The sequence below is a fragment of the Sus scrofa genome, chromosome 14 (assembly GCF_000003025.6).
Source record: "Sus scrofa isolate TJ Tabasco breed Duroc chromosome 14, Sscrofa11.1, whole genome shotgun sequence".
NCBI classification, from domain to species: domain Eukaryota; kingdom Metazoa; phylum Chordata; class Mammalia; order Artiodactyla; family Suidae; genus Sus; species Sus scrofa.
Window position 1 is genome coordinate 3,113,054 of NC_010456.5, and position 20,698 is coordinate 3,133,751.

The following is a 20,698-nucleotide window of genomic DNA, read 5'->3' on the forward strand; positions in this document are numbered from 1 at the left end:
TAAAATTAAGAGTCATTTAATACCAGAAGATGGCAGGGGCTTGAGCTAGCGGTAGGTGCTTCTGATGGGTGCAACCAGATGCCTGGGCTAGGCCAGCCCTCACTCTACTCCTGCTCTTTCCTCCACAGTAAAGAGCTACATCACACGCCCAGTGCACATGTACCCAAGTGTGCAGATTTGTTCATGGGAAGTTGAGCAAGTCCCCAAATCATGGGTTCTATGTTCTTAACAAGCCGTAAAGCAAGATCGGCAGGGACCTAGGAGTTGTGGCAAGGGTATGGAGAAGTGAAGTGACTTTATCAGGTAGTGTGATATGGGTCAAGAGGTTTATGACCATGGATTCACAAGGACACCACAATGTCATAAAACTGCATGGGGAAGACAGACTTCCTGCATAAGTCTGGCCTTCTCAATAATCAATAAATAAAATTATAATGGCAGATAACCAAGTACTGACACCTTTAAGGATCCGTCCAGTGGAGGTCTCACTAACTGTAGAAATGCTTGGCTGAGTGACTACATATTTCTTTAAAACTGAAAAAAAAGATCAGTATTATTATAGGCAGATGACATTCTAACAAAGGAATTCTCTAGGAGGACCAATATTACTTCCAAAGGAATTTTGACAAGAAATGTAGGTAAAGATTACTCACACAAACACAATGTCCCCTCTCTTAGAGTAAGCGGGAATAGCACTCGCGATGGTGGCAAATCCATATGAGTATATAATGGCTTCTTCTGTCTTCATGAACTTTGCCAGGCGGTCTTCCAAATCCAAATGCACATCTATTTCAAGAGTACAAAGTTAAATGGTTAAACTGCTCTATAATTCTTTTTTTTTTTTTTTTAACTAAAGAATAAAAAAATCATATAAGCAGTTTAGTTATTAGCACTGTTACCTTATGGTCAAATGTAATTGTCTTTTGAGTTGTAAGTTATCTGTTAAGGTAATTCTAGGATTCCCATTGTGGCTCAGTAGTTAACGAACCCAACTAGGATCCATGAGGATGCAGGTTTGATCCCTGGCCTTGCTCAGTGGGTTAAGGATCTGGCGTTGCCGTGAGCTGTGGTGTAGGTTGCAGACAAGTCTGGGATCTGGCATTGCTATGGCTGTGGTGTAGGCTGGCAGCTACAGCTCTGATTCAACCCCTAGCCCAGGAACCTCCATATGCTGCTAGTGCAGCCCTAAAAAGACAAAAGAAAAAAAAAAAAAAAAAGATAATTCTAGACCCAAACCACTTCTATACTCTGTAAACTGAATCAACCCCTCATGTGTCTGTACACGTGGGCCTGGGAGTATGCTGACTCGGTTTTGCTTTGCATCACTTTGGCCTGAGAATACAAGGTCCAGTGACTTCACCTGCTTTGACATCCCTCAACCAACAATGCTGAGGCTTTACCAATGCACAACATTAATTTATTAATGCCTATTTGCATTTTAGCAGCAGTGACCAAACTTCTGCACTGGGACAGCTTTTATGAGGAAAAGAAAAAAGAAAGAAGAGTAGTTAATAAAAACAAACAAACAAACAAAAAACCCCACATCAAGCAAGAGAGACTTTTTCAACTGCTGCCGGTCACTTCTTTGACAGTTTGTGTCAGTAGCTGGTTGTGGCACCTGCCATCACTCTAGAGGACTGGGTTTCTATCTGAATTTCTTTTTAAATGTACAGGCAAATTCAAATGTACAATACAAAGAGAAATATGGTTCTTTAATGCACACCTTAAAGACATCTTAAGAAGAATGCTGCTGTAATTATGAAGATAAATTGTAATTATTAAACTGGAATTTTTTTCCCCTCTTACATGACGGTTCCTTACAGCCTTTCACCTTCCCAGGCTAAGCCATGAGGATTCACGCCCTGGGATGGAGGACCAGTGATGTCTAGAATAAACAGTGCACTGACTGACTGTGAACCAGAAAACTTCAGCATCTTAAAATGAGGTATTACACAGAGAGAAAAAAAATTTAAACCTCCTTTAGCTCTTTTAACTACAGCAGGACCCAAGCCTGGACAACTAGATCAGAGATTTACCACATGCCCTGTGCAAGAAGAACCCAGGGCAGAAGCTGATGCAGAAAGCGTGTGGCCTTGGAACTTTGTGGGAGAAAGGAGGGAACTCAGAGGAGTAAAGGGGACTTTTGGACAGAGCCTTGGAATGTCCACTGAGGGGAACTCAGAAGTGCAGGCAGTGGCAGAGGACCCATATGTTGCCTTGGGAAGGGTCGCAGAGAAGGCTCATGGCACAGCAGGCTCATGGCTCCAGCCTAGATGTCGATGGCCCTGTGGTGGGGGAGCACTGCTCCAGGATAGCTTTCAGCATCAGTAGGCCGCTCACCACCAGAGGCCTTCTTGGTGAGAAATGAGAGAAAGAAAAGACCTGAAGGACTGAGATCCACAAAAGAAACAACCCAGCTGCGTACAAAGCTGGACTCTGAGTGAACTGAGTATTTCCACGGCAATCCCCCATAACTACCCTGCCCAGCGTGTAACTCCTGCTAGTGTGCTGCTGTGTGCCCCTCAAGAGTCACTCCTGTCCCGGTAAGCTCTGGAAACAGGCAGGCAGATACAAGGCCATCAAAAACGGCTCTAATCTGTGAAGGAACAAAAGAATGCCTGTTGGGTCCAGACTTTATAGATGTCCTGTAGATACTTGTAACCACGACATAGTAACTTGTCATGGGTAAGATTTCCACCACCTTCTAGGGAGAGGCAAATGAGTAAGTCAGTTCAGCAAGAGGAATAAATGACTTTTTAGAACATTTGAATAAAGTGTCTCAAATCTGTAAACCCACTCACTGATTTTTCAGAGGCAAGCTAGACTTACTGTGATGCTTTTTAACTAGTAAAAGACAAAATTCAGAATTATAAAAGGTGCAACTTCAGGGTTCCCATTGTGGCACAGCGGAAACGAATACAACTAGGAACCATGGGATTGCGGGTTAGATCCCTGGCCTTGCTCAGTAGGTTAAGGATTCAGCGTTGCCATGAGCTGTGGTGTAGGTTGCAGGCGCAGCTTGGATCTGGTGTTGCTGTGGCTGTGGTGTAGGCCGGCAGCTACAGCTCCGATTGGACCCCTAGCCTGGGAACCTCCATATGCCAAGGGTGTAGCTCTAAAAAGACAAAAAAAAAAAAAAGGAATTATAAAAGGTGCAACTTCACAATAGACTACTTTAAGAAGTACTTAGATGATGGCTGTACAATAATCTCGTTAATTCATTTATTAATCAAACATTTAGTAAGTACCACATGAAGATAAGCACTGGATCAGGGAGAAACATGGGGTTTCTACCACTGGACAATGCGAGACAGCTAGGACAGATGTCTGGCAGCTGACACTGGAGAACTCTGAGCCCAGAGGGCAGCTATAAGGCTGAGCTGTGCGGTCTGGGTCTAAAGCCCCTGGGCCCCTTTGCACTCAGAACTACAACACATCCACAGTGACTTCAGACTAAAGACAGAAGACCCTTGACTGTGAATTAGGCTGGGGTGGGAGCAGGCTACTGAGTGAGAGATAAGACACAACTGGTCCAAACTAAACCCCAATTTGATGGCAAGAGATGTACAGTGAGGAATTAGAAAATTTAGCAGCAATTAAAAAAATAAAATAAATTGAAGCCCACTTCATTTGTAGACTTCTTAAAGGATGATACAGAATTGTGAAAATGAACTATTTATCTCATTCCAATCAAGTAATGATAAAAAATTAGGCATATTTCTTCCCATTTATAAGTTAAAATGTGTATCAACATAGTCTATTACATAAAACCACATGAAATAATCATTTGAATTCCATTATCCGATAGTCATTTTTATATAATAACACTTTCATTAGATCAACGTTAAAAGCATGGGATTTTATAAAAACAACGTTCAGAAGAATACACTTCCCAATCAATCAAAATGGTACCAAAATGGCACTTAGCTCTTCAAGCATTAAATCTGTAACACTGACACCTCCAAGTCTGGGACTTGCTCCTGCTCCTGCCTGCCTGCCCTTCCTTGAGAGGTGCTGCCAGGAAAAGGCTTCAGGCAGAATCTGGCAAGGAAACAAGGAAAGCAGCAAAGCACTAGAGAACGGCCACCTCCCATGCAGCTGAGCACGGGCGTATCTCGTCTTCCTTTTCCTCCTGTTAGTGCTGAGTGCCCTCTCTCTTAATGGTCCCTACCACTCTGCTGCCTCTCCCTTCTTATCAGAAAAGGTATTTTTTAGGAGGAAAAAAGTTATACTATCTTCTAGTTAAATTATCCAAATTCTGGATATTTAAGAACTATCTTAAAGTCACTTGTTCAATTTCCTATTTATCAGCATAAAAGGAGGTATTATGGTCTTCTTGGCTGTTTTTCAGAGGAAGACCACAAAACTGTCAATTTTAGGACAGTTTAAAAACAAACCATATTTTTCTTTAACATCTTCATATTTTTGTGTTACATACTTTAAAAATCCCTTGAGATTCCACAATTTTTCTTAAGAGGATAAATATCACTTATGCACATGTTAGAACATAAAAATAGTGCTGAATGTTTTCCAGAATGTTTCCACACAGAGTATCTTATATGATTCTTACCAAAATGTTCTACATTGTGCAAAGATCATTCCTTGCCTATACAGGGAAAACTACAACCCCATGACTGGTAGGAAGAAGTGGCAGATCTAGGAATTTTAGGAAATCCCCTTCCTATTAAAACATGCAGTCACAGTTGAGGTGACTGTCCTAAAACAATGAAAGAAAATATTAAAAAAAAATATAAACGAACGATTGTTTACCAATAGCTTTAGAACACAATTAAATGCCATTATCTCTCACTATGAAAGCCTGCTACTAATTGTCTTTTGATTTAGTTTAAGACCAAAGAGCCAAGTACACATTAGACATGCAAAGGAGGAATAAATCACAGGTAAATGAGATATGAATGCATTACAAACAAATCAGATCAACAAAGAGAAATCATCCAAGTGCACCGGGATCCCGTCAGCCTTAGAGAAAAGGCTCCACAACCTGATAAAACCCCTTGACAGATTCTAAAATACACATTAAAACAATAAGATGAGGAGTTCCCTCGTGGTGTAGTGGGTTAAGGATCCAGCATTGTCACTGCACCAGCTCAGGTTGCTGCTACGGTGTGGGTTTGATCCCTGGTCCGGGAACTTCCATATGCAATAGGTGTGGCCAAAGAATAAAATAAAATAAAATGGTAAAAAAACCAAACAAACCTTACAAAAAAATAGTAAGATGAGAGGGTGGAAAAACTTGTGACCCGCACAGTCCTTACAAGACCATGTGGGTAACAATCTGCTGGGCCTTTAGGAGGCAGGAGAACATTTAGCCTAAGAAACTAGAAGAATTTTAATTCGACTGTCAATTTTCTTTTTCTGTAGTAATCATCTAATTTCACCTAATATATTATTGTGAAATAACAAAGAGAATGTTTAATAAGGAAATTTAATTGTACAAAAAGTGACTTTCATTCATTATCTGAAAAGTTAAGTGAAAAGCTAAAAGAGAGAGTATTTCATCACTGAAAAAAAGATGCGGTGAGTAATACTTGCAGGGGGGAAAACAACAAAATTAAAAGCAATTTCTCCAAGGAAAGAGACTTTAGTCTCACGAATACAAAAGTACCTTCAAATGGGAGAAAAGGGGCCTTTACTTCCAACTTAATGCTCAGTGCAAAGGACAAGTGACCCTAAATATTCAGAATAATTTAATTGTGGAGGGCATTTTAGAGACTTAAAATATACCCTTAGGTGACCTCGAGTAGCTTCTCTGAACTTACACAACACTGAAATTTCAAGATAATTTAATATAACTAAAATAATTTAAGTGATTAGTTCCAGAATAAGGAATAACACAGAAAATATCCTGCTAGAAAACCAAAAAGTAAAAATATGTACAATACACACATAAAGAAAGGCAAAAAGATGACAAGCAAACATGGGCAACTGTTGAGAAGAATGAAACGAGTTTTAAGAAGGACAAGTTTACAAGAAAGACAAGGCACTCAGAAAATAATACACATTACTCATCTTATAACAAAACCACTACAAGGCAAATTAACCTTCAGCCTTTGTCCAGATACCAGTCTGTTTGTATCTTCAACAAACAGGATTAGGATAAGGATGACACACTGACATAAAATAGTCATCAGAGGCAGTGTAAGGTGTTCAGCAGGATAACATGTTCATTATACTGCCTCTGATGGCCCATTCAGACACCTGAAAGACCAAATCCAATCTAAATTTAAAACAAACAGTCAGGCACAGAACATGTATGTGGTACACTACCATTTTTCTAAAACTGGTGGGGGTGGGGTGGGGAAATGTACGGAAGTGGTTTGCACATGCTGAAAAAAAGTCTCTGGAAGAATTAACAAGGAACTACTGTTAGTAGCCGTCTTTTTTTGTGGGGTGTAATGGCGGAGAGAAGACTTCACTACCTCTCTAAACCTCTTGAAGTTTGTATCATGGACTGAATTATACAATCAAGAAAATCAAGTTAGGATGGATTTAGAAGGTTTCATGATAAGCAAAATAAGACAGAGAAAGACAAATACCATATGATCTTACTTATACGTGGAATCTAAAAAACAAAGCAAACAAAATGAAAACAGACTCATAGAGAACAAACAGGTGGCTGCAAGAGGGGAAGAGGATGAGGGGTGGGGAGAATTAGATGTAGGGCGTTAAGAGGTACAAAGCTCCAGTTATAAAATAAATAAGCAACAGGGATGCAATATATAGGATAAGGAATATGGCCAATCATATTGCATAACTTTAAGGACAGATGGTTGCTAGACTTATCATGGTGATCATTTTATAAGGTATGCAAACATCAAATCACTGACTAGTACACCTGAAACTAATATAATATTGTATGACAACTACATTTCAATTAAAAAAAAAATTTAAAAACCATTACTTTGAAAGACTCCCGAGGTCAGAAGTACATAGCATGCTGCTATGTATTTTAAATTTCAGGTGATCCAAACGGAAAGTTGACTGGGCTATTATTATAACAATGTATTTCCACAGCTCTAGGAAAACTGCTCTTGAAGGTTTGAAACATTTTATTTATTTTTTACAACTTGATTTAGCAATAAATCTCTTATCTGTCTTCTCAGATTAACTCCCTGAGCAAGAGCCAAGGTCACACATGCAAATAAAATCTACTAGAAAGAGAGGCTTTTAAAAAAGCATTTTCTTTATTACAGCAAGTAGATCACGAAAAGAAAGCCTTGTTGATCAGATTACATCAAACAACGCTGTTAAAAAATGCCTTTTCTAGTTTTCTAATTCTTAACAAGGAAATAATATCCTATCAAGAAAAATCAGTCAAATAATTCATGTTTACACTAGGCTAGAGGAAAAAGGGAGACTCTGGTCTGAGCTCTTTTAAGCCTTTGATCTTGCCATTGAGACTGGAAACTGGGAGACTTGTTTCCTAGTTTAAGCACTAAAATTAATTATCTCTGTGACCATGAGGAAGTCACTTAACATCTCTGGGCTTTCTATTCCTTTTTTGAATATCTGGGATGCTGGAATACAAGATTTTAAAGATGCTTTCTAGCTGCAGGATTCTTGGACACTAATTCCCATCGTCTGTTTCCAATATAAATAATTTAAGCATTAAACTAGCTAAGGGATAAAGAAAGGTGCTCCCTTAAATAAAAACATCTTAACAGTTAAAACGGAAAAACAAACAAACAAACAAAAAAAACAAAAAAAACCACACACAAAGACCCAGAAATGAAAATGAGCAAAGAAGACAAAACAGACTTCTCTGGCTCCACTTTCCCCACCCTCTGACATTTTGTAAACCAGACGATTATTTCCAGTAATATATTCATTTGAACAATTACTTAACAAATTTTCAGAAGCAAAGAACAATATATGATTCTTTGATGCCTCTAAATTAGGGAGTTCGTGACATTTGAAATCACACTCTGATCCTAACATCTAGTTAGCCTATCCCTGGGTCATTCACAAACAAGGAAATCAATGATCCTTCATCTTCATACTAGAAAGAAAAGGGCTCCATACTCTATCACTCCCCAACCTGGTCTCACCTTTCCTCCTGGCACATGGTGGCCGCCCAGCTAGAGCAGTTTCCCGGGCCCCTCTGTAGAAGCATGACCTGGCTCATGTGCTCACCAATGGAATGTGGGCAGAATGATGTGCCACACCGCTTGCCCACCTACACGAGTACCTGCACTCCTGCTCCTCCAGACTCGTCACTTGGTCTCCGCCATGCAGACAAGGACAGTGCCCTCAGTTCCAAAGCCACAAGAGGGAAGATCTGGGTTCCTGCACAACTATAAAGAGCAGAACCACTTGCAACTGGATGCTTCCCCTTAAAACTGTCTCCTCACACCACTGTCTCTCGGGGCAAGTATGACAGCAGCTCAGGCCTCGCCCAGCCGAGACAGTGCACCTTAGGTTCCTATGGCTCTTACAAGGACAGTCAGCCTCAGACCCATGCATCGCCCACCAACAGTTCCGAACAAAATCTTCTAGAAAGTTCACCAGCTTAACTCCACAATTAATTAAGGATACCATTTCCGAGCAGTTTTGAAGTCGAACTGAATTTTTTTTTTTTTTTTTTTTTGTCTTTTTGTTGTTGTTGTTGTTTGTTGTTGTTGTTGTTGCTATCTCTTGGGCCGCTTCCGTGGCATATGGAGGTTCCCAGGCTAGGGGTTGAATCGGAGCTGTAGCCACCGGCCTACGCCACAGCCACAGCAACGCGGGATCCGAGCCGCGTCTGCAACCTACACCACAGCTCACGGCAACGCCGGATCGTTAACCCACTGAGCAAGGGCAGGGACCGAACCCGAGACCTCATGGTTCCTAGTCGGATTCATTAACCACTGCGCCACGACGGGAACTCCTCGAACTGAATTTTAATTCCTGAAAATAGCTGTCTGAAAAAGATGACAAAAAACATACCAAATGTGCCATAAAATCCTCTAGGTCCACAAGTCCCCACACCATACTTCTTTAGAGATGCCAAAGCTGCTGCCTTTGTAGAAGTAAAAAAAAAAAAAAAGAAAAGAAAAATTAGATTGTGATAATTTAAGAGTTTGAAACTGACATTTCCTACTCTTTAACCCACATAGCTTCCCAGCCCCCTAGCTTTTCTTCCTTTCTTAGAACTAAGACAATTCTAACAGGATATACAGAAAAGAGGGATGTGCAGATTTAGATATATGACTTAACACATGGAATCGTATATTAGCTTGATCATCAAAACCTGGCTAACTCAATGCATTTCTATGTTTTGGCACCTGTGGACATTAGCCTTTCCTGAAAAAAAGTTTACTGGCCCCCAACCTCAAAAGAGATGAAGCAATTTCTTGGACACATCTCCAAGTATTACCTGAGTTTGGCTCATAGAGTTCTCTGGCTGTCACCCAGCACCAAGCCAGATCAGACGTTCTTGCCTCCCTCTGCTGAAAACTAGGTTATAGCTCTGTCTGATGGTCTACATTTGTCTCTTTGATTATGTCCAGTTTCTAAGTCAGTCTTGTAATCTGTGCATTTCAGCCCAGGTGCTACTTACCTTGACCCTAGGGTTATCCAACAGTCCAAGAAAATTAAATGAGGCGAAGTTTATACATTCTTTTCCATTTACCACAATGTTGTGGCTGGGAGGGCTGGGGAAAGAGACAAAAGTGGTATACTTCAGCAGTCATTTGTGTTACAGGACACACGTTATTACACTGCCCCAAGGCGGATAGACACACAAGTGTTGTCACTCTACTCCCCCTACATACTGGTCCCCTACCTCTCTTTTTATTCTTAAAAAGTAAAATTAGAAAATGGCATATTAAAAATTAGATACTTGGTCATTAATTCTATTCTTAATAGGCTACCTTGTGCCACTTAAATAAAAAACAAAAGTGAGCTAGAATTCCAAGATGGATAGATAAATGGCAAACCTTTGTTTTGGTTTTAAAACACTTAAGAAAGTAGCAGCTAAATAAAGTACCTCAGAAAAAAACCTGGAATAAAACAAACAGGGGGAAAACATGAAGAGATCAAGATCGAAGGCATGAAGAGGCAGAGCAAATCAATCTTACAGGTAAGTAGTTTAAAAATATGTGTTTCCATGACGAGGTCACTTAGCAATACAGCAGAAATTGGCACAACATTGTAAATCAACCATAATTAAAAAAAAAAACAACCATTATCTATAGGAAGCCACTAAAAGAATAAGTGACCTTTGTTCCCAATTTCTGAAGTTAATGTTGGAATACTATTTAAAAGGAATCCCCTCTCCTACTCAAAAGGGAAGAAATGGAGTGGCCAGTTACACAGGAGCATGGAGCTGAGTTCAGCTCTTGAGGAGATGACCTATTATGTCTTTTGCTGACAAACGCTCTAGCTATAAGTCATGCTTCAAAAACATTAAAGAGTTCTCTTGTGACCCAGTAGGTTAAGGATCAGGCACTGACAGTGCAGCGGTCCACGCTGTGGCGCAGGTTCAATTCCAGGCCCGGGAACTTCCACATGCTGCAGGTGCAGCCAAAAATGAAAACACAGATCAAACTATGGGAGGTGGGCTATTAAAGGGTTGTGAGATCAGTTTACTTAGTCACAGCCAGACTATTTTACCTACAGAACGGAAATGCACCTCGTGGGGCCAGGGAAAGGATGGAACGGTTTCTGTTACACACAAGCAGTGGTCTGTGTGGCTGCTTGGTGGGTCAGAAAAAACTGGGAAAAACTACTCTCACTAGTATTAACAGAACTGGTTTTACATGAGAAAAACAAGGAAAGCTGCTGGGAAACTAGGGAAGGAAAGACAACTTGAAGTAAATCCACAAAAGCAGATGAATTCATACAAGACTTATGGAAAAGAACATGGGTTGTGATGTCAGTCAGACAGATCCCATCAACATCACGGCTACTGACAGCTTCAGAAACTCAGTTTCTGGCCACCATGAGCCTCAGTTTCTTCATCTATAAAGTGGGGTAAGAACCTATCTTTCAACTTATTATAAGAAGTGCTTGCTGAGTTCTTTCCCCCTATAGCTTCCAGGGCTTCTTCTCTTTTAAATCATCCTCTCTGATTCTAAATCCACTGACATTCAGTTTCCTACGTCTCAGAACTTCATTCTGCAAAAACTGTTACACAAAGAGGACTCAAACTACCAGGAGTAAGTATAACCAAAGTCCCTGACAAGAGACAATAAACTACCAGCATGATGTAGGGCTGCGGACATCCTGTTTCTGTCCGGCACTTGGAGCAGAGAAGTGAAAGGCTCACACCTGTGCTCCATGAGGGTCTGCAGAAGTAAGCCTGAGAGGGAGCGTCACAGAAATCCTGGAGCTGCGGAACTTTCAGAGGTCCTCACAGAAGCAGATAAAACCAATATGAAAGACATCTCCCAGAGTTCCCATTGTGGCACAATGGAACTGAATCTGACTAGGAATCATGAGGTTGTGGGTTCAATCCTTGGACTTGCTCAGTGGGTTATGGCTCCAGCATTGCCGTGAGCTGTGGTATAGGTCACAGACGTGGCTTGGATCCAGTGTTGCTGTGGCATAGGCCAGCAGCTACAGCTCCGATTTGACCCCTAGCTTGGGAATCTCCATATGCTGCGGGTGTGGCCCTAAAAAGGAAAAAGACAACAACAACAACAACAAAAATCTCCACAATCAAGTCTTCAGAAGAGTCTAAAGAGGGAAAATAAAATCCCTCCCAATCAAAACCCACAGCCACATTAATAACAGTCATTAATTACCATTAGAAGAATGGTGCTTTACCAGAAAGAAACAAATACTACAGACCTCCACTAACAACAGGTTTGGCACTGGTTCGAGAACAAGCCACTAGACCAATAAAGAATCTAGAACTCAAGAAAACTGTGACATTTCAGGTTCAGTTTCAATGAAATAAATATCACAATGAAGAGAGTCATGGGAATTTCTTGGTTTCCCAGTGCATGTAAAAGTTATGTTCACACTACACTGTAGTCTACTAGGTGTACGATAGCATTATGCCTAAAAAACAATGTACACACCTAATTAAACAATAATTTACTGCAGCTGGGAGTGGCCGAGATGGCAGAGTAGGAAGATCCTGAGCTCACCTCCTTCCGTGGGCACGCTGAAATTACAACTATTTACAGAGCAACTACTGATAAAAATAACCTGAAGACTAGCAGATAAGATCTTCTACAATTACAGATATAAAGAAGGTATCACACCAAGACAGGTAGGTGAGGCAGAGATATGACAGAGTCAAGACCCATACTCCTAGGTAGGCGACCTACAAATGGGAGTATAATTATAACTGCAAAGGTTCTTCCCAAGAAGCAAGGAGCCTAAGCCTACAAGTAAGATTTATCCCAGGGATGCAAGGACAGTTCAATATATGCAAGGCTATCAACATGAAACACCACTTTAACAAAACTGAAGAATAAAAATCATATGATCATCTCAATAAGGATAAAGAAAAAGATCTGACAAAATTCAACGTCCATTTATGAGAAAAACTCTCAAGAAAGTGGGTTCTATACAACATGGGAACATACCTCGACATAAAAAGGCCATGAATGACAAGTCCACAGCTAATACACTCAATAAAAACATTTCCTCTTAAGATTAAGAACAAGACAAGGATGCCCACTTTCACCACTTTTATTCAACACAATATTGGAAGTTCTAGCCATAGCAATCAGACAAGGGAAAGAAATAAAAGGCATCCAAATTGGAAAGAAATAAGTAAAACTCACTGTTTGCAGATGTCATGACAGTGTACATAGAAAATACTAAAGATGCCACCAAAAACTGCTAAAAGTTTATCAATGACTTTGGTAAAGTTGCAGGATACAAAATTAAAATACAGAAATCTGTTGTGCTTCTATATACTAAGAATAAACTATCAGAAAGAGAAATCAAGAAAACAATACCAATTACAATTGCATCAAAAAGGACAAAATATCTAGGAATAAATCTAATCAAGGAGGTAAAAAACCTGTACTTGGAAAACTCTAAGACAATGATGAAAGAAACTGAAGACAAATGAATGGGAAGAAGTAATGTGCTCATGGGTTGGATGAATTAATTTTGCTTAAAAATTAATATTGTTAAAATGAACATACTACCCAAGACAATCTACAGACTCAATGCAATCCCTAGCAAAACACCAATGGCGTTTTTCACAGAACTAGAAAAAATACTTCAAAAACATTTTATCACAAATAGCCAAAACAATCTTGAGAAAGAAGAATAAAGCTGAAGGTATCATGATCCCTGATTTCAAACTATTCCACAAGGCTACAGAAATGAAAATAATATGATGCTGTCACAAAAACAGACATAAAGATAAAAAGAACAAAAGAGAAAGCCTAGAAATGAACCGACACTTATGTGGGCAATTAATCTACAACAATGGAGATAAGAATATATAATGCGGAAAAGACAGCCTTTTCAGTAAATGGTGTTAGGAAAACTGGACAGCTACATGCAAAAGAGTCAAACTAATACATTCTTACACCATATATAAATATCAACTCAAAATGGATTAAAGACTTAAATCTAAGACCTGAAACCATAAAACTTCTAAAAGAAAACATAGGCAGTTTGATTTTTGACACTGGCCTTAGCAATATTTTTTTAGATATGACTCCTCAGTTAAGGGAAACAAAAGAAAAAAATAAATAAATGGGACAATATTAAACTAAACAGCTTTTGAATTGCAAAAACCCTATTAAAAAGAAAAGGTCACATACTAAATGAGAAAAGATATTTGCTAATGATATAACTAATAAAACCCTAACATCTAAAGAATTCATACAACTCAACACCAAAAGAAAAAAAAAGTCATTAAAAAAGTACGCAGCAGACCTGAATAGACATTTTTCCAAAGAAATAAATACAGGCAGTCAAAAGGCATGTGAGAAGATGCTCAGCATCACAAATCATCAGGGAAATGTGAATCAAAACCACAATGAAATATCACCTCACACTTATCAGAATGGCTATCACCAAAAAGACCACAAAAAACAAATGCTGGCAAGGATGTGAAGAAAAAGCAATCTGCGTATACTGTTCATGGGAATGTGAACTGGTATAGCTACATGGAAGGCAGTATGGAGATTACTCAAAAAACAAAATAGAACTACCATACAATCGAGCAATTCTACTCCTGGATATTTATCCAAAGGAAACAAAAACACTACTGAGAAAATATTTTTGCACCCTTATGTTCATTTCCACATTTTTAAAAACAGCCAAGATATGGAAGAAACCTGACTGCCCACTGATAGATATATGGATGAGAAGATGTGGTATATATATACAATGGAATATTACTCATCCATAAAAAAAATAAAATCTTGCCATTTATAACAACATGAAGGGACCCTCAGGGTATTATGCTGAGTGGAATAAAACAAAGACAAATATATATAATTTCATTTATATGTGGACTATGATAAACAAAACAAATGAACAAATACAACAAAACAGAAGCAAAGTCACAGATTCAGAGAACAAACTGGTGGCTGCCAGAAGGAAGAGGGGATGAAAGGAAAAGAGAAATGGGTGAGGGAGATTAAGAGATACCAACTTTCAATTACAAAGTAAACGAGTCATGGGTATGAGACATACAGTGTGGAGAATAAAGTTAAAATCATGTAATAGCTTTGTATGGTGACACATGGTAACGAGACTCATCATGGTAAGCATTTTGAAATGTACAGAAAGATAAAATCACCATGTTATGTTTCAACAACGAACACTAGAGTATGACTCAAAAACTGACCAAGGATTAAAATCCACACAGTATAGGGGACTCTAGCTAATCAAAAGACAGGCTGTGAATCAAGTAGAAAAAGAAGTAAGGAGTTCCCGTTGTGGCTCAGTGGTTAATGAATCCAACTAGGAACCATGAGGTTGCGGGTTCGATCCCTGCCCTTGCTCAGTGGGTTAAGGATCTGGCATTGCTGTGAGCTGTGGCGTAGGTCGAAGATGCAGCTTGGATCCTGCATTGCTGTGGCTCTGGCGTAGGCTGGCAGCTACAGCTCCGATTAGACCCTTAGCCTGGGAACCTCCATATGCCGTGGGAAGTGGCCCTAGAAAAGGCAAAAAAAAAAAAAAAAAAAAACAGAAAAAGAAGTAAAAGGTATGAAGAGGCATTCACAGGAGGGAAAACCCCAGCAGCTGATCATAACTAGATGAAATGATACCTAAAGGCTCAAATAACCAGAGAAATGAAAATAAAACACTGTTATCAAACATGGACTGTAGGAAACTGGAACCCCTCATACTAACTCAGGAGAATCTTGATGTAGAAAAGTCCCACAGGGAAATGAGACAGGCATACATCATCAGTACCTGCTTCCTGGTTCCAGACCCCCGGACAGACTTCAAACAGGTTCACAAGAGGATATTAATCACTAGCTTTAATCACCAGGTTTTTTGTGGCAGTGGGGAGTGGGGGCATCTTAGTACCCATCATGACGAAAATGGCGAAGTAAAACATGGTGGCCACACACAACAGAATAATATGTAGCAGTGAGAAGAATTGGACAAGAAGTCCACCTGGCTATCCCACCTCTGTCTGTCCTGCTTTATATTTCTTCATACCACTCAACATCAGTTAACACTATATTTATTTCATTCTTGGTTTGCCTGTCCCAAGGGAACCAAGAATTGTTTAAAAATTTCATTTATTTATTTATTTTTGCTGCTGTTTTTGATTTTGACTGCACCTGCAGCATGTGGAAGTTCCTGGGCCAGGGACTGAACTCATGCCACAGCAGTGACCTGAGCTGTGGCTGTCAAAAAACCAGAATGAAGTCCAGAGCACAAAATTAAAAACACACATTCACAAAACGTTAAGATTATATGGTTTCACATATATATACATAATAAAAATAATAAAATATAAGATTTTAATACCATGAAACAATAACAGAAAGCAAGTATTTACAGTGGGATACCTCACTGGGGAGGAGAACAGATGCAGGTGCTGGGGATGAAGGAAAGAAAGAGTGAAGCAAATGAGAAAGGCCCTATGCGGTGCTGAATAGAGTGGCACTAAAGAGAGGGTTAATGCCTGTGTCTGCAAGGAAGGCCCAAATGAAGGAAAATAAAACAGAGACTCAACTATACCAGAGGACAAATCTTTGGCAAATCTGAGTAAGAAAGGAGGCACAAATGCCTGCAATGGAGACACAAAGCCCACAGATGTGCTGTTATATACATCTGTACATGGAGCTATATGCACATATTTTCTACATTAACTGCTCAGGAGAATCCTATGAACTTTTCATGCCAATGCATTTGAAAACATAAGAAGAAATGAACAATTATTAAAAGACAGTAACCAAAACTCAAGAAGGAAATATGAATAGCTTTAAAAACTCACTGAAGAACTTAAATTCATGATTAAAAATCCATGCTCAAAAGAACAAACAACATAACAAATGCAGACTGTTGCCAAGAAAATTGTAAGACTAATATTTCTCCGATACCAAATATGAACCTGCACAGTAAGGGAAAATAAAAAACTCATTTTTCAATACTGATGCTAAAAATAGCAAATATTAGCAAAAAAAAAAAAATCCAGCAATGCATAAAAATTAACCAGATAGTCATGCTTAAATAGGGTTTACTACTGAGTTTTAAGAGTTCTTTTTCTATATTTTAGATATAGCCCCTTATCAAATATATGACTTGAAAATTATTTTATCCTGTTTTGTGGGATTGTATATCATTTCTCTGATAGTGTACTTAGAAGCACAAATATTTTTAATTTTAATGAAGTCCGGTTTATCTATTTTTTCTTTTGTTGCTTGTGCTTTCTGTGTTATATCTAAAAATCACCACCTAAATCAAGATTATGAAGATTTACTCTTTCATTTTCTTTCTTCTAAACTAAGAATTTACAGTTTGGACTCTTAAATTTAAGTCTGTGATTAATTTTCCATGGTGTGAGGTCAGGATCCATTGCCATTCTTTTACTTGTCTATGATCAGTTGTTGCATCACAATTTGTTGAAAAGACTTTTCTTTCCCTATTGAAATGTTTTGGCACTCAGCTGAAAATCAATGGCCTAAAAGGTTGTCCACCCATTTTTACAAATAAGACACTGAAATGCTACTTTTAGGCACTGTGGAAAGGGCTCAGAATCTTGACAGACAGAGGGCTTCATTCCATGTAAACGAAAATGGATCTGTTTGCTCACTTGTGGAGACCCCAAACAGTATTTTCCATTTTCCTTCTCTTGTCTTTGAGTTTTACCAAAGAAGAATCCTTCAGTGAGGTGAGTATGAGGTATAAAGCTGGTTTTCAACTTCCTGAGTGCTAAGTTGGAGGAAATCGGATTATTATTCATTCTGCAGATTTATACTTGAATTCTGTTTTTTTTTTTTTCTTCTTTTTCTTTTTTTTTTTTTGAGGCTACACCCGCAGCATATGGAGGTTTCCAGGCTAGGGGTCTAATCGGAGATACAGCTGCCGGCCTACACCACAGCCACAGCAATGCAGGATCCGAGCCGAGTCTGTGACCTACACTACAGCTCACGGCAATGCCAGATCCTTAACCCACTGAGTTGGGCCAGGGATCGAACCTGCAACCTCATGGCTCCTAGCTGGATTAGTTCCCGCAGTGTCACAACGGGAACTCCAAATTCTGTTTTCACAATGACATCTGTCCCCTCACTCATTCTTAGGACTTTCAATTTATATTTAGTCTTTCCAGAGAGTAACTCTCCCATCTTACTCCAAGTCTACAAAGTGGGAACCTGGGGTGAGGATAAGTGGCATGGTTACCCATAATTTTTCTCATAATAATTTATGTGTATGCCTAATTAATCCAAAAATATCAACTAGTGCAAGTTAATACAGTAATGGATTAGAGAAAAGTCACAATCATCTCAAGAGATTAAAACAGTTTAATAAAATTGAATACTTGGACTTTAACAAAAAGTCCCCTTAGCAAACTAGGAAGAGAAAGGAAGGCACCATACAGGTTATCCCTTAAAAGCCATCAGGAAGAGGACCCAGAGGCCCTTGTCACCACTGCTGCTATTGAACACTGCCTGGGAGGTATCCTAGCCAGTGCAGTAACATAGGAACAAAAAGACAATGACGCTCCTCAAGACAGAATGAAAATGTACCTAGAGACAAAACTATTGAAAGATATATGCAATGTCAGTGTCCTGGCTATGATACAGTTAAGCAAGACATTGCCACTGGGGGGAACTGAAGAAGGATATACTGAATCTGTCTGTGTTGTTTCTTACAATTGCATGTGAAATCTACTACTATTTCAAAATAAAAAGTAAGTAAAAAAGTTAAGCAAAGTCTTTATGAGAAACATAAAAGACCTAAATATACAAGTGATACACAAAGGTACATGGTGATGAGATTCAGTATTAGCAATATACTATTCTCTCCAAACTAATCCATAAATGCAGTGCATGACTAGTCACAAACCCAAACTCATTTTCTTTCAGATCTGATCAACTCAACCTACATTCACAGTGAAGAGTCAAGAACAGCCTAGACAACTCTGAAGAACAAGGACGTGAAGGACCCCTAGTCAAGCCTATTATTAAATGTGGTACAAGTGAGTTTCTGACACAGGGAGACAAATTCACCAAGAGCAGAAATAAAGCCGGAAACAGATTCTTTACAAGGGAACCTAACATATGAAAGAAGGGAAATTTCTAATCAGTAGGTTAAAAAATGGACGATTTAACTAATAATATTGGAAAGAATGACTGTCATATGGAAAACAGGCAAATTAGACCTCTGTGGTAGTAAGGATTTCATAACTATAATGTTAATGATTGATAAGTTTGATTTCAGAACAAGTAAAACTTTCCTAAGACCAAAGAAATTTATGAAAGTAAAGAACACAGGCCTTTCTCTGATCAGACTGCAAGGAGAAGGACACACTACGGAGAATACCTGGCATCATATTTTAATTTAATTTTATTGTTTGCTTTTTTAGGGCCACACCCATGGCATATGGAGTTTCCCAGGCGAGAGGTCCAATCGGAGCTGCAGCCTCTGGCCTAAGCCTCAGCCACTCCAGATCCAAGCTGTGTCTGTCAACCTACACAACAGCTCACAGCAACGCTGGATCCTTAACCCAGAGTGAGGCCAGGGGTCAAACCTGCGTCCTCATGGATACCAGTCAGATTCGTTTCCACTGAGCCACCATGGGAACTCCCTTGGCATCATAGTTTTGAAGAGAATAACAAATCCTTTCATGGCAACAGGAATACGTGGTAAAAATATCAATATAAGCAAAGAGAAAACATTCACCAACTTCAAGACGGCGGTTATGTTGTCTGTGAGGCAAGAGTAAGTGATAGATGGGAGGGGATTTCTTTAGCTATGCGGTTGACCCCTGAACAACACAGGTTTGAACTGTTGATAGAAACAGCAGTGTAAGCATACTATTAATATGTAGTTATGAAGGTAACTTACAACAGGTCTAAATTCAGAAACAAACCATGTGGGAAAAAGTAGAAATGCTGCTGAACTAAAGCAGCTGGTTTCTGATCTCCGGAAATTTCTAACAGTCTTATTTCAGTTAAAAAAGGTAAGCACGTCAGGATGGCCAAGTGGTCTGAGGTGCCAGACTCAAGCTTCTGCTTCCCAGTTAAAAAAGGAATACTATAGGGAGTTCCCTGGTGGCCTAGTGGTTAAGGATGTGGCACTGTCACTACTGTGCTTGGGTGCAATCCTTGGCCCAGGAACTTCTGCATGCCACAGGTGTGGCCCAAAAAAAGGAATACTATATAAACCACTGCGTACTCTGGCAAGTTGACCTACAGGAAATACAAGCCCTTGAGTGACAAAACCAATTTACCCTGAAACGATGTTGTAGTTGAGAGCAGGATGGTCTTTTGAGACAGGAGGGACAAGAGGTTCTGGCTGCCACTCTTCTATCAATTCTTCTTTTTCCTACAGGAGAAGAGCAGTTAAAACACAGCACAACGCTACTTACTTGACAGCGACTCTAGCAGTACCTAAATCGTTTGCTATAATGGAACTGTTGTAATGAACATAGTGCTAGAGATAGTGGTCTAGCTATTGCGGATGAAATGACAGAATCACTTTTGAGTTTTGTGTACTTAACTCCTCACCTCTTTCCTTAACTCAGGCTAAAGTTCTTTCCATGTAGCTTGGTGGGTGACTGGAAAATTTAAAAAATTTTTAATATTTAAGATTTTTCACTGTGGAAAGTAAAGAAGTATAAGTGCCATTGACAGTAAAACAAAAAGAAAGTTTACAACACGAACGTGAGATGTATGAGTACAAATAAGCGAACTTAGTCTCTATGGCAAGATATTACAGACGGCTGTGCACAAAGTTCTTATAGATATGACTATGATGAGAAGGGATCAACTACACCACAAAGCACTGTTTCTACAAGCCATAAGCAGGCATTCAGAAGTAACTGGAATATACAAAAAGACTCTTGTAGAGTTCCTGTCATGGCTTATGAATCTGACTAGTATCCATGAGGATGCAGGTTTGATCCCTGGCCTTGCCCAGTGGGTTAAGGATCTGGCGCTGCCGTGAGCTGTTGGTGTAGGTTACAGACACAGCTTGAATCCTGAGTTGCTGTGGCTGTGGTGTAGGCCAACAGCTACAGCTCCAATTCAACCTGTAGCCTGGGAACTTCCATGTACCATGGGCATGGCCCTAAAGAGACCAAAAGAAA

General features: G+C 39.4%; 1 protein-coding gene across 2 annotated transcripts in view; it reads right to left on the minus strand.

The window, feature by feature from the left end:
- Positions 1-20,698, minus strand: part of SPTLC1 (serine palmitoyltransferase long chain base subunit 1) — a 56,150-nt gene that overhangs the window by 31,090 nt on the left and 4,362 nt on the right. The window contains exons 3-6 of one of the 2 annotated variants that reach the window (XM_003483378.4): positions 19,841-19,935; positions 9,560-9,653; positions 8,947-9,019; positions 654-786 (exon numbers count right to left, since the gene is read on the minus strand). In XM_003483378.4, the coding sequence (XP_003483426.1) occupies positions 654-786; positions 8,947-9,019; positions 9,560-9,653; positions 19,841-19,935 (395 nt within the window). Of the gene's footprint in view, positions 1-653; positions 787-5,169; positions 8,589-8,899; positions 9,020-9,559; positions 9,654-19,840; positions 19,936-20,698 lie in introns of those variants that run through there. The other variant, XM_021072471.1, reaches the window with a different exon arrangement.